At 36.4% G+C, this 22,605-nt stretch overlaps 1 protein-coding gene and 1 pseudogene across 2 annotated transcripts in view; both read right to left on the bottom strand.

Annotated features, from left to right (window-relative positions):
* Positions 1-22,584, bottom strand: part of NCAPG (non-SMC condensin I complex subunit G) — a 46,820-nt gene extending 24,236 nt beyond the window's left edge. The window contains exons 1-13 of one of the 2 annotated variants that reach the window (XM_042984875.1): positions 22,368-22,584; positions 20,977-21,180; positions 20,268-20,496; positions 17,196-17,341; positions 16,855-16,939; positions 15,625-15,817; positions 14,787-14,936; positions 10,283-10,423; positions 9,184-9,307; positions 7,314-7,400; positions 6,814-6,993; positions 4,514-4,624; positions 1,096-1,110 (exon numbers count right to left, since the gene is read on the bottom strand). In XM_042984875.1, the coding sequence (XP_042840809.1) occupies positions 1,096-1,110; positions 4,514-4,624; positions 6,814-6,993; positions 7,314-7,400; positions 9,184-9,307; positions 10,283-10,423; positions 14,787-14,936; positions 15,625-15,817; positions 16,855-16,939; positions 17,196-17,341; positions 20,268-20,496; positions 20,977-21,180; positions 22,368-22,478 (1,776 nt within the window). In that variant the 5' untranslated portion in view covers positions 22,479-22,584. Of the gene's footprint in view, positions 1-990; positions 1,111-4,513; positions 4,625-6,813; positions 6,994-7,313; positions 7,401-9,183; positions 9,308-10,282; positions 10,424-14,786; positions 14,937-15,624; positions 15,818-16,854; positions 16,940-17,195; positions 17,342-20,267; positions 20,497-20,976; positions 21,181-22,367 lie in introns of both variants that reach the window. The other variant, XM_007093746.3, reaches the window with a different exon arrangement.
* LOC122238258 lies at positions 10,975-11,075 on the bottom strand (annotated as a pseudogene).
* Positions 22,585-22,605: the final 21 nt, after the last annotated feature.

Here is a 22,605-nt window from a genome sequence, read left to right on the forward strand (position 1 = left end):
GACTGGTCCAAATTTCAATTTATTAGTCAGGTCTTTCTTGACCAAACAGATCCTTCTGCCTATTTCCATTCCTTACTCTCTTTTTTTTTTCAATTTGACATGCTATTTTTCACTGCGTGTCTCCTCTTCTAAAATGTAAGCTCCATTAGGACAGCAACTTTTATCTTGTTTTTTTCATTACCTATCTTATTTTTTCCTAAGCATAAAATAATGCTGAGCATATCATACTCAACAAATATTTGCTATAATTTTTGTTATATATATTTTATATATATTTTTGTTATATATAATTTAAAAATACTTTAAATAATTGACATTTCGGGGCGCCTGGGTGGCTCAGTCGGTTAAGCGGTCGACTTCGGCTCAGGTCATGATCTCACGGTCCGTGAGTTTGAGCCCCGCATCGGGCTCTGTGCTGACAGCTCAGAGCCTGGAGCCTGTTTCAGATTCTGTGTCTCCCTCTCTCTGACCCTCCCCCGTTCATGCTCTGTCTCTCTCTGTCTCAAAAATAAATAAACGTTAAAAAAAAAATTTTTTTTAAATAAATAAATAATTGACATTTCATCTTTTCTCAACTTTATTAAGAAAGAAATCAAAAGATAAAAATCAGAGTCCCTAGGAGTGCCTGGGTGGCTCAGTTAAGCATCTGACTTTGGTTCAGGTCCTGATCCCATGGTTTGTAGGTTCAAGCCCCACATCAGGCTCTGTGCTGACAGCTCAGGGCCTGGAGCCTGCTTCAGATTCTTTGTCTCCCTCTCTCTCTGCCCCTCCCCACACTCATGCTGTCTCTCTTTCTCTCTCTCTCTCTCAAAAATAAGCAAACATTAAAAAAGAAAAAAAATCAGAGTCCCTAAAAGTCATCCATAATAGTCACTGTCATCAATAAGCCCTGGAACAGAATAAATGTAGAGTACTCACATTATTACCACAGATTCTGAGTATCTATTTCAGGAAAATACAGTCAAGATTTTGTCACAAGATAAATCCTACCTGCAATAATAATACGAAGTGTTTACTTGCAAAATCCTGATTCTGTAGTCCACAGCAGCCCAAGCATAAAATAGCCAGATTTCTTACTATAGGATGAACACTTACTATTCCAGGAAGAATCTAAAATGAATTAGAAATTAAAAGAGTTTTGACCAGGATAAGAAATTTATAACAGCATTATTAAAAACATGGTCAAAGAGGTAATTTCTATATGATTTCCTAGATCTACTTCTTATCCATACTGTCGACATCAATTTTCAGATTAAAAAAAAGGTAAATATTAAATTGCTAAAACAGAGAATATAGCCAGAGTGAAATACAGTCTGATCATGAGACACGTCCCCCTCCACCTGCTAAAAGTGACTCAATAGCTTCCCAATGCTCATAAGACAAAGATAAAACTCCTTTACACGACATTTGTCTCATTATGTGGTATTTCTTAGTGTCATCTTATACCATGCTACCCCTTACTCTTTACTTAACGATGGTCTGATTTTGATGCCTTCCATGCAGTGCTACTCAACAGAAATATAATGTAAGTCATATGTCATTTTAAATTTTCTAGTAGGCACATTAAAAAGAAACATGTGAAACTAATTTTAATACATTTTATTATTCTCAATATAACCAAAATATTAACATTACAACATGTAATCAAAATTTAAAAATTGAGGGAGTGCCAGGGTGGCTCAGTCGATTAAGTGCCCAACTCTTTTAATTTTGGCTCAGGTCATAATCTCACAGTTCATGAGTTCAAGCTCCACATCGGGCTCCATGATGACGGTGTGGCACCTGTTTAGGATTCTGTCCCTCTCTTTCTCTGCCCTACTTCACTTGCGTGCACACACACTCTCTCTCAAAATAAATAAACTTGAAAAAATTTTCAGATAATCTACGTTGTGTTGTTTGTGCTAAGTTTTCAAAACCAAATGTGTTTTGAAACAGCACATCTCAGTTTGGACTAGTTGTTAATACCCACAAGTTTGTTTTTAATGTTTATTTTTGAGAGAGAGCAGAAGAAAGAGGTACATGCAAGCGGGGGAGGGGCAGAGAAAGAGAGGGACAGAGGATATGAAGTGAGCTCTGCACTGACAGCAGAAAGCCAGATGCAGGGCTTGAACTTACCAACTGTGAGATCACAACCTGAGCTGAGGTCAGATACTTAACCAACTGAGCCACCCAGGAGCTCCTAGCCACAGGTTTTTAACAGCCACATGTGTCTGGCTGCAACCATATTGGAGAGAAGAAATCTAGAACATTCTTCCCTCCCCTTTTCACATAGTGAAGGTCTACTCAAATATCAGATTATGGTCACCTTCCCTGAATGGAACAAATCCCATATTTTAAGTTCACATAGGACCATACAGCTCTTCTTCATAGCAATTATCAATGTCAAAACCTTCCACTTATTTATTTGATTGATGTCCCAATCACTGGACCAGAATATCCACAAGGGCAGTCTATATATGTTTTGTATACCGTGTACACTCTATCATTGGCATTTAGTATATAGATGTTCAATAAATAGTTGCTCAACTAATAACTTTATGATTCTAATTTTAATTTTTTTTTTTTTTGAGAGAGAACACCTGCATGAGCAGTGGGAAGAAAGGCAGAGGGAAAGAGAGAGAATCTTAAGCAGGCTCCACGTTCAGTGCAGAGCTCGACACAGGGCTCAATCCCACAACCCTGGGATTGTGACCTGAGCTGAAATCAAGAGTCAGACACTCAACTGACTGAACTACCCAGGCACCTCGATTTTTATTTTAAAAATGGTAATTTCACTAAAATATAACTCCTCTATCTAAATATCTTACTCATTTACATCCCTCTAGTTTCCTTCAACCTTTATTTTTTAATGTTTATTGTTGAGAGAGAGTTGAGACAGAGTGAGTAGGGGAAGGGCAGAGAAGAGATGGAGACACAGAATCCAAAGCAGTCTCCAGGCTCTGAGCTGACAGCCTCAGCTGATGCGGGGCTCGAACTCACGAACTGTGAGATCACGACCTGAGTCAAAGTCAGACACTTAACCAACTGAGCCACCCAGGCACCCCTTCCTTCAATCTTTAGACATAAATTGTTTTTGTACACTTAAAATCATTATGACTATTCAATTTTGTGTTCTTCCTTCACTCAAATTTGTGTATCTTCTCCCTACATGTATAGTCTTCATATTTACTACTCCAATTATGTAATTATACCATACTTTACCATCTTCTTGCAATAGGACCAGACATAAAGTATGCAAGTAGAACTTTAAAACTACTACTTTTCACTAAAGACATTTGCTCCACTAAGAATGAAACTAAATTTTAATGGTTTAGTAAAAGCTACTTTTAATCAGAAGTTCTACATTGTCGTAAACAAGAACTGGCATCTTTACTGCATTTAGAAACTCATGACAATTCAGGGAACTAGATTTTAAATTTCTTTGTGGTTTTGTGGGTTTTTTCTAATTTATTTTTGAGAGAGCCTGAGTGGGGGAGGGGTAGAGAGGGGGGACAGAGGATCCGAAGTGGGCGTACTGACGGGGCAATCCGGATGTGGGGCCGTACCCACGAACCACGAGATCATGACCTGAGCTGAAGTCGGACGCTCAACTGAATGAGCCACCCAGGCACCCCAGGGAACTAGATTTTAGATTACATCCATGGGCTGTTTTTCATTAATCCCAAGTAAAAACAATTGAGGGAGGATCCTGGAAGAGCCTAGATACAATCAAAATTTGCTTTGAATAAGTAGCATTGGTAAGAATACCCTACTATGGAATACTGTTGCCATAAACCACATGTGGCTACTGAATGCTTGGAATGTGCTAGTCCACACTGAGATGTGCTATTAAGATTTAGTATGAAGAACAGAATGTAAAATGTCTCGACAGTTTAATATTGAGCAAATGATGCCATTAAAATATTTGGGGTATATTCGGTTAAGTATACTAAAATTATATTTCACCTATTTACTTTTAATTTTTAAATGTGGCTACTAGAAAATGTTAAGTTACATGCGGTCTGCATTATACTGCTATCAGACAATGTTGTTTTACTAGAGTCTTGCAGTATTTGTGTCCCTATAGTTAATAAAATCTCTATGAAGAGTTACTTTAGTAAAACGTCTTTAAATATATAGGAAAAAAACCCCAAATTCCTTTCACAGGGCTCATAAAGTAAGTCTCAGAGTCTTTCTATATAGCAAGACTCCAGGACTTAAATATACCTAATATGTTTCAGTATTTCCTGTTACTATTCAAAGAATGAAAATATTTTACATCTCCTCCTAGTATAACTTTTCAAACTTGTTAAAGGGATACGTATAACTTATATACGAGGTCTTTTATATACATTACCTTAATTTAATCTTCACAATATGAAGTACCCACTATATAATTTTTTTATTTTACCATTTATACTTATCAGATGCTAAAGATGATTATCTTTTTATTCTTTTGAACCCCAAGGAACATGTTACTTACAAACTAAGGAAGGAGTGGGCTAAAATAAAGCTTCAAAGGCCACCAACTTACCAACGATTCAATGATGCCATTCATGGTTGCACCTATACCTGTTGAAGTGGACATCTGCTTCAACAATTCATAGCATAAAATAAGACACTTCTGTAGTGTTTCAGCATCATTCTAAAATGAAACACAAAATATTCTACATTAGTATAAATATCCTCTGCCCATCCTTTAAATATTAGCTTTTTCAGGGCTTTCTCTAAGGCATATTGTCTCTTTGGGCAATCTTATCCAATCATACAACTCCATTTACCATCCATGAGCTCACCCAGCCATTTCCTAAGTTTCAGATTCATATATACAATTGCTACATTTCCTCTTGTATGTTTCACAGGCTTCTCAAACTCAAAATGAGTTCCAAAAGAACTCATCATTACCCAAATCCTTTCTCCTCTTGTGCTATCTCCATAAATAACACTGCTATCTACCAAATGTCCAAACCAAAAAACCTAGGGTACATTCTGGATTCACTCTTCTCCCTGTTACTAATTCCTAAATACTCCTCAAATCCATCACTTCTTTCCACATCCACCATCACTGTCTTCTTCTGGCTGTATACATATCAAGGCTACATTACTATAACAGTCTCCAACTACTATGCTTGCCTAGGCTTTTATCACTCTGCACTCTATTTTCTAACTAAGATATAAATCTTATCCTACCACTGAAAACCTTTAGTCATTCACCATGATCCCTGGCTAAAGCAGAAAATTTTAAATACTGCTTATACAAGACCTTAACAGGCCTGGCCCTTAATTTTTCCACAAGATTTATCTCTTACTTCTCTCCCCTCACTTCCCTAGTCATATGGACCTGAAGTTTTTAAACACAGCAGGTACTCTTTAAACTTCTAGACCCTCATATAAGCCATTCCATGGGCCTACAGGATTCCTTTAAAAACACATCAAGAAGAAACAATACAGTGCATTAAAGGCACAAATCTAAAGCCTGACTCGGCTGGGTTTGAATCCTGCCTCTACCATTTACTATCTGTGTAATTTTGGGCAAGTTACTTTTCCTATATAAAATGAAAATAGCACCAACCCCACAAGGTTATAGTGAGAATCAAATACTTGTGAAGTGCTTGAAGCAGTGACTACCACAGAAAAAGCATCCTGTAACTGTTAGCTTACATTATTATTTTTACTCCAATGTCAAGTGAAAACACTTCTTCCCCTGGGGAAGCCAACAACAAGAATAGATTTATAACCCTTAAATAAGACAAATGACGACACAAATAGTCAAAGCAAGTCAAGTTAAATAAATGATATTAATCATGATAGGCCAGGTTTGTTCACAATTTCCCAATTCAGACCTGCAGTTTGTATCATTTTTCAGTTTACATTTTTATTTTTCACTTTAAATCCGTTCCTCAAATTAAGCACCCATAATGATCCATACTTTGTCAAACAAGATAAGATGCTAGCTATGAAAATAAAATTCAGGCATATTCAATGGGAAAGTGGAGTGTTGGAGCAGGGATGTCTATAACTAGAGAAATCAAGGATATGGTATAACTTACAAAATGCTCCTGAACAGTAAACTCTTTCCTATCCAGCATTCTCTTTGAGCATACATCAATTGGCACTTCCCAAACTCAAAAAGTAAAATAATAAATGATGTTTACTACAAAAGGAAAAATTCTAAAAGATGTCCTGAATGAAAGTTAACATCAAATATTACAGCAACTGATACCATTCTATCTTAAAGTGACAAGTTTATCAAATACAACTAAGTTAAAAAAAATGACTGCTGAAACTAAACTTTAAATGTTACTAGATAAAATGTTTAGTATTTCATTTAAAATAACAAAACTCCTTAGCTTTTTCTAAGAACAAAAAGTTAAGCTTTAAAAACTACATGTACAATCGTATGGTTACCATAGAAATTCTTTTCCTCAGCTCAGAAAGGTCATGAGTCTTCCATGAAGAGAGGGATGGATAGATGGATGCATTTTCTTTTTCTAAAGCATTCAAAACACACACACACACACACACACACAACCAAACGGAAGAAAATACTAGAAGGTAAGTTTCCTTAGCAAGGAAGAAAAGACTATAGGCTCCAGAGATGAGCATGACAAGGGAGCAAATAAAGTCCTAGTTATAATAATTAAAGCTAACTGAGGCCTTTCAAAGTCTAAAATAAAAAGGAACAAAAGGAAAAAACTATTTTCGCATTAATTCATGATACTGCTAAAAACCCCTCCAAAGTAAACATACACTGGCAGGAGTTAAGAAAGAAAATAAAGTGTAGTTGAGATGATTAATAACTGCTGACATTTAGTATGAAAAAGTTATCTATACCTTCTCTATGTGAACTTCTTTGATTTCAAGTTGCTCTGTCTCTTTCAATAGCTTTACTTTGGCATCTTCTAATGCTTTTATTTCTTCTTTTAATTCTGATGCTTGATTAAAATCCTGTAAGTTAATGCAATTTTCCAAAGCTTCTTTTGCCTCAATCAGTTTAACTTTTATTTCAGCCATCTAAGGAAAGATATAAATTGCTTTAACAAAAACCATTAATATAAAAATCTATAGCAAACTGAAGAGTATTATTTAAAATCACAACAACCCAAAAGTTCAGCCGAGTCCAGCATATACAAAAAAAGTTGTATTCTTCCTGAATCAGAGACAGGCAAATCTTTCAGACAGCATAATCTGGTAACATTTTAGATACTCTTACAATTTATAGTTAGTAATGTGACTTTGTGAGGACAATTTTGAAAATATGCAGCAAAAGGAAATAAAAGACTTATACAACTACATTATTCTCAAAACATTTCTTTAATTTAGAAGAAATTTACCCTGAGTTCTTTCTTTCTTACATCAGCGGGATCATCAACACCAACGGTAACAATGGGCACCCGAATCTCAGAGATAATTTCTGTAACCTGATAAATTATAATTCAGAGTACATGATTTAATATATGTTCTATATGATAAAATGACACCAAATTTGCTATACATAATTCCAAATAGTATCCACAATCTCCTAAAAAATAGAGCAAAACACACAAGTAAAAATAGCACATATTCTACCTTCTAGACAATTTGGGGGAAAAAATGACCAAACAAATATATCTAACTAAAAGTTCCAAGATTATAAGAAGGTAAACAGGCACACATAAATATGAAGATAAATTCTCTCATGTAATACTCAAAAAAAACAAGAAAAATGAGTATAATATCTAATGTTAGGGACCAAAAACTAAAACTTTCTTCCCGTAATCCTCAATTCCCTCTTGCATAAATAATGACAGCATAACTAAAGACTTTTCCTCTCACAGCCACTGGGACATCAGAGTTGGCTGATTTAGGAAAAGGCTACATCCCCAGTGAAGGTACTTAAGGAGATGTGGATAACCACTAACTGGGAATGCTGTATTGTAGAAAGGATTTATGTTTAAGTACGTATAAGGAAGGGTTGGAAAAAGCCAACCTCCGAATTAACTTGCAACTCAGAGAGTACATGAATTTATGAAAAACACTGACAGAGCTGTCTTTTTTGACTATCTCGAGAAAATACTTGGCAATATTATAATAGATAACATTTATCTCTGTATTTACCAAGCACTTCATGAACATTATTTCACTGAACAAGAAAAGGTAGGTTTTATTGCTATTCTCATTCTGTACAAGAGTAAATTCAATAACGTGCTCAAAGTCACAAAGCCAGAAAGTACCAGAAGGGATTTGAACCTAGGTATGGATAATTTGAGCCAGCTCTCAAAACCCCTATGACTAAGGTACATGTGTCACCTCTTCCCTAACCTGCTCTATTTCAAACTGATTCAACAGAATGATGGACTAACAGAAGAAAGGAGAGAATTTTTAAAATGTGCGTGTGGGGCTCAGTCAGCTGAGCATCCAACTTTGGCTGAGGTTATCATCTCACAGTTCGTGAGTTTGAGCCCTGACATCAGGCTCACTGCTATTTGTGTGGAGCCTGCCTCGGATGCTCTGTCCCCCTCTCTCTACTTCTCACCTGCTCATGCTCTCTCTCTCAAAAATAAATTTAAAAGGGGCGCCTGGGTGGCTCAGTCGGTTAAGTGTCCGGCTTCAGCTCAGGTCACGATCTCACAGTCCGTGAGTTCGAGCCCCGCGTCGGGCTCTGTGCTGACAGCTCAGAGCCTGGAGCCTGCTGTGGATTCTGTGTCTCCCTCTCTCTCTGCCCCTCCCCTGCTCATGCTCTGTCTCTCTCGGTCTCAAGAATGAATAAAAAACATTAAATAAATAAATAAATAAATAATAAATAAATAAATAAATAAATAAATAAATTTAAAAAACATGTAGGGGTGCCTGGGTGTGATTCAGTCGGTTAAGTGTCTGCCTCTTGATTTCAGCTCAGATCATGATCTCATAGGTTGTGATTTGAAACCTCACATTAGGCTCCACACTGACAGTGCAGAGCCTGCTTGGGATTCTCTGCCTCCCTCTCTCTCTGCCCTGCCCCACTTGTTCTCTTTCTCAAAATAAATACATAAACTTTAAAAATAAATAAAAAGTGTGTGTGGGAGAAAGACTCAGTTTTAAGAAGTTTAAAAACTTAACAGAAAAGACTAAAACAAAAAGCAATTAAAGACAAAAAAGCAAAAACTACTGAAAACAATACAATCCTAAATATCATTAGCCAAAACCTCTTAACCTTTACCAGCAATGAAGATAATTACTTACAATTTGTGTTCTCTTATTATCATCTGTAACAATGCAGAGCAATCTCTCAACAAGAAAAGAAAGTAGGGATATTGGGGTTGTGGGCAGAGTAAGAATCTCCTGTAAAATAGCCAGTAGTCGTTTCCTGCATTCAAAAAGAAATATTTTAATTTAAACATGACCTTAGAAACACATTTTATCTGTAACATTTCACTCATCCTGCAGACTTAATTACATTTGTCTCAGTTCTTTTTTTATCACTATAAATACAAAAATGTGTACAGACTTTAGGTCAAAAATTCATGTCCTGCAAAAAAATAATATTTATAAATGATCCTACAATCTTTCATAAATCAACATGATGAAATGACAAAATATCAGAAGTGAATCAAATCTTTAGAAAGATTACTAATCCTGCCTGTTATAAATATTTTTAAGCAAAACCTGCAATTTTATTTATTCTGAAAAAAACTGAATGAGGAACTTGTACTTTCCATATATATGAACAAAATGGATACGAGCTGTACAGGTCCACCTATATGCATATTTTTGCCCATAAATACAGTACAGTAAAATTCCATAAATACAATATAGTACTGTATTTTCTCTTAAGATTTTAATTTTTTTCTCTAGCTTCCTTTATTATAAGAATATGGTATATAACAGAAAACACATGTTAATCAACTGTTGATGTCGATTTTTATGTTTATGCTTATTGGTAAGGCTTTCAGTCAAGAGACTGTTAATAATTAGGTTTTTTATGAGTCAAAAGTTATACATGGATTTCTGACTCCATGGGGGGGGATGAGGGATCAGTGCCCTTACCCCCTCCCTCTGTTACTCAAGAGTTAATCATATATACATATATGCATATATATGTATGGATATATGCATGTATACATACACATACATGTGTGTATTCACACATACACACAGAGAGGGAGGAAGAGAAATGGTGTATTTTCCTGTTATATGTTATATGTATAAGAGGAAGGAAAAAACTCTTTATTAGCACTTTAGAAAGGTAGTTTAAATACATTTAATCACGCTGTAACAGACTGTATTTCAATATAGGATATTAGAAGAGCAAATTAGGACTAGGGCTAATATTTAGACATACCTTCCTCCTTCTTCACTTGTATCCAAAGATTTGATAATTAGAATCAATTGTTGACCTATAAACTCTTTTGACATCAAATTTCCAATATAGGAAAAATCACTTTTCTTCTCATCTTTAACAACTGGAATACTCTGAATATAACTAAAACAAGTAGAATAAAATGTAAAATTTGTTAAAAAAACATTAAACAGCCCCCCGTGAAGTCAGAAAGAATCTTTTTCAGTTCATTATTAGTCCAAATATATATGGATGCTTATAACACATTATACTAATTCGGCTTCAAGAGTAAACTCTATGCTATTGTTACAAATTTTCACAAACTTATAGGCTTGCATCAAAAATATATTCCTTAAGTACATGAAATATGTTATATATTATACATAATAATGTTATACATATTATATCATATTATATTGTATTATATGAAAATGTTTTAATTAAAGATTCAAATTTCTTACAGGGAATTTTCAAAAAGCAGTATTTATGTCTCTCAAGTTGGTAACATTATTTCAGTCACCAGTATTCTCAGTTATAAAGTTCTGCATCCCTTTAACAAAACACAATTTTTCATAAAGAGCACGTCTTCTCTCATCATCCCTAAGTGACCATTACTCTTTTGTTTAAAAAAATAGTAATAATCAATGCTAATTACATGAGTAATCCATGAATATAATGACGTTTTAAAAAATCAGAAAAATATAGATAGCTTCATGAATTTGTATTTTCCTTGCTTAGGGGCCCTACTAACATCTGTATTGTTCTTATTTTAGTGTAGATACTCCTAAATAAGCACCATCAACTACCCTTTTATCCTTACCATCACTACCCAAATTAATGCTTACCGTCATCTAGATTATATTCAACAGCCTACCAGAAGGTTTCCCTATCTTGTGTGAACAAAAAAAGCTACTTAAAGGCAGAATTAGGGGCACCTGGGTGGCTCAGTTGGTTGAGCATCTGACTTCAGCTCAGGTCATGATCTCATGGTTCATCAGTTCAAACCCCGAGTTGGGCTCTGTACTGACAGCTCAGAGCCTGGAGGCTGCTTTAAATTCTGTGTCTCCCTCTCTCTCTGCCCCTCCCCTGCTTGCATTCTCTCTCTCTCTCTCAAAAATAAATAAACATTAAAAAAAATTGTTTTAAGACAGATTTAAGAATTTAAGCTTAGACAATTAGGTACCTTTAGGTTGAAAAGTAATATGAAAAACAACAATCCTGATGAAAAATGTCATTTTTAAAATGCCAACAAAAATCAGGGCAACTAGGTAGCTCAGTTGGTTAAGCATACAACTTTTTTTAAAAAATTTTTTTTCAATGTTTATTTATTTTTGAGAGACAGGTCGAGAGAGAGAGAGAGAGAGAGAGAGAGAGAGAGAGAGAGAGAGGAAGGAGGTGGAGCAGATTGAGAGGGAGACACAGAATCCGAAGCAGGCTCCAGGCTCCGAGCTTTCAGCACAGAGCCTGATGCAGGACTCGAACTCATGAACCGCGATATCATGACCTGAGCCTAAGTCAGACCCTTAACCAACTGAGCCACCCAGGCACCCCAAGCATACAACTCTTGATTGTGGCTCAGGTCATGATCTCACAGTTGTAAGATCCAGCCCCTCATTGAGCTCTGGGTAGAGCGTGGAGCCTGCTTGGGATTTTCTCTCTCTGCCCTTCCCCTACTCACATGCACACAGGCATGTACTCTTTCAAAATAAATTAATGAACTTAAAAAAAATTAAAAATTGGGGCACCTGTGGCACTTGGGTGGCTCAGTCGGTAGAGCGTCCGACTTCGGCTCAAGTCATGATCTCACAGTTCGTGGGTTTGAGCCCAACGTCGGGTTCTGTGCTGACAGCTCAGAGCCTGGAGCCTGTTTCAGATTCTGTGTCTCCCTCTCTCTCTGCCCCTCCCCTGTTCATGTTCTCTGTCTCAAAAATAAATACACAGTTTAAAAAAAAAAAATTTTTTTTTTGTTTTTGTGGGGGCACCTGGGTGAGTCAGTCGGTTAAAGTGTTCAACTTCAGCTCAGGTCATGATTCACAGTTCACGAGTTCAGGCCCCACACCAGGCTCTATGCTGACAGCTCAGAGTCTAGAGCCTGCTTCAGATTCTGTGTCTCCCTTTCTCTCTGCCCCTCCCCTGCTCATGTTCTCTCTCTCACTCTTCTCTCAAAAATAAACAAAAAATATCCCTGATTTCTTTATGTGAATACGTCAGTTAACAGGAAATTGTTTCATATCAGAATTATGAATCACTAACTCTTCCTGCTACAAAATGTCTGAAAATATATTCCTGAGATTATCAGGAAGCAATTTTCCATTTAATTTTGTTTCTGTACCTGAATAAACTAATCCCATCCAGTGATGTTCCTCCAAAAAGAAAACCATTCTATTTCCTAAAGTATTCTTTCATTAGTAATTAAACTACAATTTTTAAAGTTTTCTTCTTTACAAGTGAAAAAACCCAAGTTGATTAAAGTTACCTATTTCAAAATCCACAGATTAAGTGACAAAGGAAATATAAGAATCCCTGACTTCTTAGAGCCAAAAGAACCAAGCTCCTTACCTGTATTTCAGTAAGAATTAATCTGTGAAGCAATCCTTGAGGAGATGCTCTCCCTGTTATTTAAGTATTTATTTCCTAATATTTTCTTTATCTTCTATAAGCATCTATTACTTTTGTATCAAGTCATATTGTTAAGCATTGCATCAAACTCCTTAATTTTGGAAACACTGCAACATGGCCCAAACAGCATTATAATGAATACTCTAAATATTAAAGCCTGAAACAACTACTATTGAAACAGTAGATGCACACATATTTTTTTATGATATTACTATGAACTGAGGCTATAAGTTTCCATATTGGGCTCACATTTAAGGTATTTACCCTGGATTCAATATTTTGCACACAAATTAAAATGCATTTATAGTTTCGACTCCTGACTTATGTTGAATCATCATTAAGCAAAAGCAGAATACTATATTTATATTCCACACAAAGAGAATTCAGGCTTGTAATTCATATTATATGGAAGAAGCTTTTTAAAAAATGCATCAAAAGCATAAAGTTAAAAACTCTACACACCAAAACCTACCAAAATATACATAACCTTTGGTCCAGCAATTTTACTTCTGGGAATCAACGCCACAAAATCCCAAACATACATAACAATGTATGATTTAACAAAACTTTATCAGTGAAAACTGGAAATCATGTTAAATGTCCATTAACAGAGGAGTAAATCAAATATTGCCTTCATACTATGAAATGGCATCTTGTTAAGAGTATGATAAATTTATATGTACCAACGTATAATGATCTCAGATATAAGTAATTGAGGAAAAATGTATAGTGTGATATCTTAAAAAAAATCATGCATTTTCATATATGTGCATGTAAATGTAGAGAAAGAGATTTGAATGTATATACCCCAAATTGTTAACTCTAAGATAAATGGAATTGAGGAATTAGAGGGTGATAGAAAAATTCCAGGGGCACCTGGGTGGCTCAGGCACTTAAGTGACCGACTCTTTAGATCTCTGCTCAGGTCATGATCTCATGGTTGTGAGATTGAGCCATGTGACAGGCTACGCACTGAGCCTGGAGCCTGCTTGGGAGTCTCTCTCTCCCTCTCTGTGTCCATCCCACGAATGCTTTCACTCTCTCAAAAGAAATAAACATTTAAAAGAAAAGAACTTCCACATTTTTCTTCTACATATTTCTATATTTGAATTTTGACAAGAATTGCATTCATGTTTTAATGGTATGATTTTAAAATAAAATTAAAAATCAGAATTAATGAAAAAGGTGAATTTTGAAAAAATTTTTTAAAAAACAAAAAGCCAAACAGTGACAGTCTTAATTAATACTAAAACTGGCCTCAAAGGTTCACCCTGTCAGAAAACTATGGCCTATGCACCAGATACAGCCTGCCGCTTGTTCTTATACAGCGTGCAAGCTAAGAGTTTTACATTTTTAAATGAAAGCTTGTTTATATATGGATGTATACACACACATCTGAAAATACATATGAAAATTACATGAAGTTCAAATTTTAGTGTCTATAAACGTTGACAAAAGTTTTGTCGGAAAACAGTTACAATCATTCATCACATACTCTTTGGCTGCTTTTGTAACACCACACCATAATTTTCATTATGACACAGTATGGCCTACAGACCTAAATATTTACTGTCTGACCCTTAGGAAAGGTTTGCCAACCAATTTCAAGAGTAACACATCATCACCTTTATGTAGAAATGTTCATATTCATACCCTAACAGCTTTAAGGAAATACAGTAAACATGTTGACTTTCTGCTCTTTCAGTATACTGTCCAGTACAGAGTATTCTTCAGAAAGACTCAATGTACATTCATATTTATCCTTGCCTATCCAAAAAAAAATGGTTCTGAACTGATTCCCAATCCAGCTTTACTTTGACAGAGGGGGATAGAGGACTGAAACATACAGCACCAAAAGTACAATACAAACAAAAGCAAAGAATTTTACCTTAGTAAATACTCTGCATATACTACAGGCTCTGGCAAAATCTGCTCCAAAACTTCTTCACCTTCATCTCCTTTCGATTTCACATATTCACAAAGGACACGCCAATACAAAGCGTTTTCAGGAGTTAATGTTTCCAATGGAATCAGTTTCCTTAATTTAAAAGGGAGAGAATAAGACAAAACATAAGCTTAATATCCAGGCAAAAGTTTGAACTGAGTAGGGGCACCCAGGTAGCTCAAGTCAGTTAAGCGTCCATCTCTTGATTTTGGCTCAGGTCATGACCTCACAGTTCATGAGATCAACCCCCACATTGGGCTCTGCACTGACAGCAAGGAGCCTGCTTTGGATTCTCTCTCCCTTTCTCACTGCCCATCTCCCATTCATACATGCTCTCTCTTGCTCTTTCAAAATAAATAAACTTAAAAAAGAATTTTGAACTGAGTATAAAAAATGGGAAAAGCAGACTTGATTTATAACCAGCATCCTTTCATTGCAAAGTCATTAACTTATTCACACATACACAAATAAAAACATTCAAAGCAAAAGAAAAAAAAAAGAATCAAACATACAATAGGGATGCATGTTGTTGGACTTTCCATGGTAAGCTAATGCAAAAACCAAAGTAACAAAATGAGAAAAAAAAATGCAGCTAAAGTTGTCTATGCAGATAAAGTAGTGAGCTCTTATACAAAAAGAATAAAAAAGACATCCACCACAGTAAAGAAAACACAAGTGGGGTAGATAAAAAGTACTGATACAATCTGAAGTAATCAGAAAAGGGGACTAATTTTAACTGCAGAAGTTCATCATTATCACATTTCAAATAATGAGTATATACCTGCCATCGTTATTTTTACAGATTTCTGCCAGCTCATTAAGAGGAGTCACTGAAAATAAGGCATTCAGAACAGAGACTGCCACTTCAGAAGAATTTTCCACATCTAACCGATGAAGCAACTCTAATATATTTCCTTCAGTGAAACGTAACCAGCCTTGGAGAAGATGCTTCTGCATTGCTTGTTTTACAGCATCTGTTAAGTCATTTGAAATATAAGTGAACAGAGGCTCCCTCTAGCTTCCATTTCCTATATTTTGTCTGTATTAATCACCTTTTATCATGAGATCAGTGTTGACACAAAATCAGTATTTATAATAAAAATAGAGACTAAGAGGAAGAACAAGGAAAAATACTGGAGAAGAAAATAAAAGTACAATAATATTGCAAAAGTCACTATGCTGTCCACTTCCAAGTAATAACGGAAAAGTTCAAATCAAATACCCAACTACTATCACAGCCTATAAAAATATCTGCATTCCTTCTCCCCTGGATTCACTGGACTTCAAGTGTTAGTCCTGACATTATGATACCTATTATTTCACCCATTGCCTGACTTCATCTGTTACACGCTTGCTATTTGCAATAGTGAATCACATAAGCATATATCACTGAACAAAATTTATTCTTAGTTTTTAAGTCATCCTCTTAGTCATTAGTCTTCTGACAATGTTTTGAAACTCAAGTTTTCTTGCTACAGCAAAATTAAGCCATCTGAGCCTTCTCATGGGGACTAGAAATTTAACATATATCATTCCTCATCATTCCCATAAGCAGATTCTCTAGTTTTAACAAAGACAAAAAGAATTTTAAAAAGGTAGGAAAATTATACTAGTCTGATAATTCCTAAATTCTGTTTCTACAGCACAGGACACCTTCCTATCAAGATATACACAAAGGGGATAGATGGCACATTTTTAGAATATAGAGAGTTCAAAAAGATATCCTGCACTACATCTGATATAAATTAGCTATACATCCTTAAGATATAGTTTCTTCATCTTTACAGATGTGTTTTACAACACAGGAAAATTAAAACAAATTCTGCTCCTTTAATTACCACGATCTTGAACCTTATGAAATGTTTTCTACATGACATACCAAGCTAAATTTTGACAGACTGAGGCAATGGTAGGCTTACTTCACATAATTAAGGAAACATGTTTTCTAAACCTTGTAAGTCTACTAAACCAAAATCTTCTCAAGTTATGTATTTAAAGAAGTCGATCTTACCTGATCTGTCATTAAGACCTTGTTGAAGAAGCATGACTCTCTGAGCAATGGACATAGCTCTCATATGAACCTTTTCAGCTAAAACCTTAAAAAGATAAGGTGGTCATTAAACTCAACATAGTCTATATATTTTGTAACTAGTAATATCTCCTTCATCTAAGAAAATAACCCATAATTTCTAAAACAAATTAATATCTGGAACACATTTAATGCAATAAGATTTTACCTAAATTACCTATAGTCTCTATCCATAAATATCTCACTGAAGAAATCATTATATGCCAAATATTCTTCAAAAGCATTTTAAGAATATACCTACGCAAGTTATTAGATTGACTTACTTGATAAGCCAGCTTTCTCACAGCCTCCTTCACATCCTTGGTGCGCCCTACAATTTTTGGTAAAGTTTTTGCTGATGGTGCAATACATGATAACACTGCCCGCCTAACTTCTGGATTTGAATCATTTTCAATCAAAGTAGCATATGCTAAAAAAAGAGCAATACATTTTAGTACATTAAAGAAATATTTAACAAGTCATAAGATAGCCCACATTTTGATATTTAACAATATCCTTAAAATGATATTCACTTTTTTTGGTCTTACACATTTAATTTTACCTGAAGATTTTTTTCTGCCAACTTGCCTAAAAAAAAAAAAAAAAAAAAAAAAAAAAAAACCAAAAAACAGAATAAGAGAAGCACCTGGGTGGTTCAGTCAACTGAGCATCTGACTCTTGATTTTGGCTCAGGTCACGATCTCACAGCTGGTTAGTTGGAGCCACACACTGCACTGGCAGGGCAGAGCCTGGATTCTCTCTCCTGTTTCTCTGACCCTCCCTCTCTCTCCAAATAAACTTTTAAAAAGAATAGAATAAGAAATTTGTCAAAGGACTAGGCACATAGGCTAAAACTGAAAACAAAGAGCCCTAAAGATCATGGAAAAATTTATCATTAAGATTATGTCTTCGCCACTCTTCAAGATTTAGAAGAAAGTCTAGTATTGCAGGCAGTTTATTTTAAACTAATAATGCTTTTTAAAGGGCTAATTATTTTGATTTTTAATGAGTCCTAAAGAAGTTACTTCTGATTTTGCTCACTGAAACAAAATCCATTTCCTGTATTTAAGTATTTATTCACCTCTACTTCTCAAATTTTCCCCATCTTTATTATTAAGTACATGTTGGCTACTAAACATATATTTTATACAATACTATGTGTACCATTTAACACCAAAAATATTAACTATCATTAGTTATCAAAATTGATTATAAAGCTAGTAAGAGGGACAAAGACAAAAGTGAAAAAGGTCCCATAATGTAGCCAGACCTATATAGAAAAGTGGAATATGACTATCTTTATGAGCCCAGAAGTAGGGAATAATTTCTTAAATGTAAGAAAATGCAAATCAAAAGAAAAAAAAGTGCAAATCATAATAAAGGCAGAGACCGAGTAATGTTGACATTAGGAATTTCTGTCCAACAAGACGTCCCAACGAGAGTGAAACAAAGAGCCATCTAAAGTTGAAAGAGACCAACAATTCATATAAGCCAAAAATTTCTTTCCAAAATATATAAAGAATTCCAGTAAATCAATAAGACAAACCAACAGGAAAAAATGAGAACACATTGACATTATATAGAAGAAATGTAACTGGGGCGCCTGGGTGGCGCAGTCGGTTAAGCGTCCGACTTCAGCCAGGTCACGATCTCGCGGTCTGTGAGTTCGAGCCCCGCGTCAGGCTCTGGCCTGATGGCTCGGAGCCTGGAGCCTGTTTCCAATTCTGTGTGTCTCCCTCTCTCTCTGCCCCTCCCCCGTTCATGCTCTGTCTCTCTCTGTCCCAAAAAAATAAATAAAAAACGTTGAAAAAAAAAAAATTAAAAAAAAAGAAGAAATGTAACTGTTAAATAAATGAAAAGATGCATAAAAAGGATATATATATCATACACACAACTGGATTAAAAAAAATTATTAAATCTGACAATATCAAACACTGGAGAGAATATGGATCAACGAATGCTTTTATTCACTGTTACTGGGAATATTAATTGGTAAACTATTTTGTAGAACAACTGTACCTTATCTGATAAAGTTGAATGCACACATATCCCAACAAGTCCACACTAGGTATATACCCTAGAAACTCTTAAAAAAAAATTTTTTTTAACGTTTATTTATTTTTGAGACAGAGAGAGACAGAGCATGAACGGGGGAGGGTCAGATAGAGGGAGACACAGAATCTGAAACAGGCTCCAGGCTCTGAGCTGTCAGCACAGAGCCCGACGCGGGGCTCGAACTCACGGACCACGAGATCATGACCTGAGCCGAAGTCAGCCGCTTAACCGACTGAGCCACCCAGGCGCCCCCCCTAGAAACTCTTTAACCTGTGTACCAGAAGCCAGGTATAAGGAAGTTCATAGCAACAACATTACTTTTTCAGAGCAAAATAACTGGAAACTAGAAGGTCTATCAATATTAGAAATAATAAACCATGTTACATTTATACAACACAATGCTATAAAACAGTAAATAAGGGGCACCTGGGTGGCTCAGTCAGTTAAGCATCTGACTTCGGGTCATGATCTCACGGTTCAGTTTGTTAGTTCGAACCCCACATCGGGGTTTCTGTTGTCAGCACAAAGCTCACTTGGGATCTTCTGTCTCTCTCTCACTCTCTGCTCCTTCCCCGTTCCCACTATCTCTCTCTCAAAAATAAACATTTTAAAAAATTTAAAAAAACAAAACAGTAAATAAATATTATCAACACGGATGAATGTTACAATTATAAATAATTGTTGAAAGCAGAAAAATATGATTCACATAGCATACAAAATGATAGGCAAAACTTTTTAGAGATACACACAAATGGCTGTTTAAACACAAAGGCAAAAGAATAATTAACACAAAATTCAGGGTAATCATGAACTGTGAGGGCAAGTGATGTAATTGGGGTGGGATGTAAAACAGGCTTCAAAGGTACTGATGATTCTATTTTATTTTAACGTTTATTTATTTTTGAGAGAGAGAGAGAGAGAGAATGCGACCAGGGGAGGGGCACAGAGACACAGAATCCAAAATAGGCTTCAGGCTCTGAGCTGTCAGTACAGAGCCCAACACGGAGTTCCAACTCATGAACCATGACATCGTGACCTGAGCCAAAGTCAGACACTTAACCGACTGAGCCACCCAGGTGCCTTGAGGCTCTATTTTTTTAAGCTGGGTGGTAGCTACTTGGGTATTTTTAAAAGTCATATATTTATACATATACATATAAAACCTATACTTTTCCATAGAGAGAAAGAGAGAGCCAGGGAGAGAATATATTCAAAAATAAAACAAAAAACAAAAAACCCTCTCTAATGAGAATTTAACAAAGTCAAGGAAACTGAAAAGGAATTTAGGAGGCTACACATACCTTTAACCACTGGACACTCATCATCTTTGGGATCCTGAAGTCGTGAAAGAGCCAGAACTGCCTGTATCCTCACATTTGGAATTTTATCTTTCAATCTAATAAGCATGGCTTCATTAATTTTATCAAACAAATCATCATCAATCTGGGCATTTTCTGGCATACTTCCCAAGAGCTTGTTTATGAGCTGGCATGCTCTAAATCTAACTGCATTGCTGTTTGCTTCATGAGACTGAAACGGAAACAAATCAAAATTTATTTACAATCACATAGCATTTGAATTCTATAGGTTTAGAATACAAAAAGTTACCAAATCCATTACCTGCAGAGAAACAAGATTACCTTGATCCCTATGTATACTAAACATACATGACATCAAGTCCCACAATATACACAGCTCAAAGTAAGTATAAGCTCAACTACAAGAGCATACTTCTGTTGTAGGAATTCTTACTTCTAAAATAGCTCATTTAAAACAAATGACGTGAGAACTGGCTCACAGAGGCCATTAAAAATTTAATGCTGGAATTACTTTAAGTCCACTTTTTAATCCTAATGACAGTTCTCATATTTCCTACAAAAGGCAGACTCATTCAGACATTTTCTCAGTTACGAAATATTTCATTCTCTAACACATACAAACGTCCATGGATGGCCCTTTTAATATTGCAAAATTTTCCACAATGCTTCCCCAAAGTTCTAGTTTTCATACCTTTAAAAGAAAGGTAAACAAATAATTTAAAATGCCATGATCTTCCTCTTCCTCATCATCTTCCGTATCTGATTGGTGAAATGAAGTAACAAACTTTGCTGCAAATTCTATTACTCTCTCCACGGCTGGCTCACGTTTATAGACCACCATAGCATACTTAAGGTAATGAACAAACTCCTCATGAAAAATGGTCTTATCATCCATCTGAAAGGCAAAAAGAAACCCTTCACAAACTGCATTGATATAATCCCTTTTTCCCAAGAGTACCCTAAGACTGCTGAAAGCACTACTCATAATTACTCACACTAAAATCATTATCTAGTAAACTCTCAGGTGAGTTTCCAAACTGTTGAAGGAAAAATATTTGCACAAATTTCTCTCCAGAACAATTTACTTCTCCAAGGAAGAAAACAAACATGAATTTTGACAGTGAAAGGATTCCTTTCATTTTTTTTTTTTTTAAATACCCTTGGGGGTGCCTGGGTGGCTCAGTCGGTTGAGTGACCGACTTCAACTCAGGTCATGATCTCGCGGTCTGTGAGTTCGAGACTCGCGTCGGGCTCTGTGCTAACAGCTCAGAGCCTGGAGCCTGCTTCTGATTCTACGTCTCCCTCTCTCTCTGCCCCTCCCCCGCTCATGCTGTCTCTGTCTCAGAAATAAATAAACTTAAAAAAATTTTTTTAATTAATTAAAAAAAATACCCTTGAATCCTCAATATGCCTTGGTGCCAGTTTAGTTTAAAAAAAAAAAAAAAAAGAGCTTCTTCCTGAAACAACCCAAAATCAACAGTGGCTTTCTTATTTTACCACAGTTAGCCTTCCTTTTCCACGGCAATTTCCTTTTAATATAACTTTCACATCCTATCTCACTCATATCCTTAAGCCCGATTATACTAACAATTTTTCTTGGACCTCAAGATAATTTCTTTTCCCAAAATTCACTGTCCTATTCTCAGGGTACCACCTAAAACAGTATTTACATAAATAGGAAGAGCCAGGTACTAAGGGTTAATTTGTTATTTGGTGATTCAACTCAATTTAACTGTGATTAATTTGACCAACGGTCGGCCTTCCCGAGGTGGGCGGTGACCTGAGGGACAACCACCCACGAACCACGTTCGGGATCTACTAAGCGGCCCAGCACTCGGCGCCGGGCCGCTTCGGTGATCGTAAACGTCGCTCTCCAAATTCACAAAGAATTAGCGGTCCGCGCCGGAGGCCGCAGGGAAGAGGGGCTGCGCGGACGACCTCGGGGAGGTCTCCAGACCTTTCCGAACTGGGTGCGGAAGGTTAAGAAGATTGGAATCCGGGGGGACACCCACAGAAGACCCCTTTGGGAGGCTGGTCCCGGGAGCGCAGGGGGACGGCGGCCGAGGCTGGGGCCGCGCTTACCGTGCAGTAGGTGCGGCTCAGCGCCACCACGAGCTTCGCCTGGTTCTGGTGCGGCTGCTGCGCCAACTGAAAGGCCTCCTTAACCGACAGCAGCTTCTTCTCCGCCCCCATGGCGCCGTGACTTGGCTGGGACGAGCCTCGTCCGCGCAGGGGTACAGCGGGCCCCACCGACCGCAGGACAAAACTCCAAGGTTGCCTCAGGCTCGGGTCAGCCGGCAGCTAAGCACCCAGGGTGGGG

Source organism: Panthera tigris, chromosome B1, assembly GCF_018350195.1.
Source record: "Panthera tigris isolate Pti1 chromosome B1, P.tigris_Pti1_mat1.1, whole genome shotgun sequence".
Lineage (NCBI taxonomy): Eukaryota > Metazoa > Chordata > Mammalia > Carnivora > Felidae > Panthera > Panthera tigris.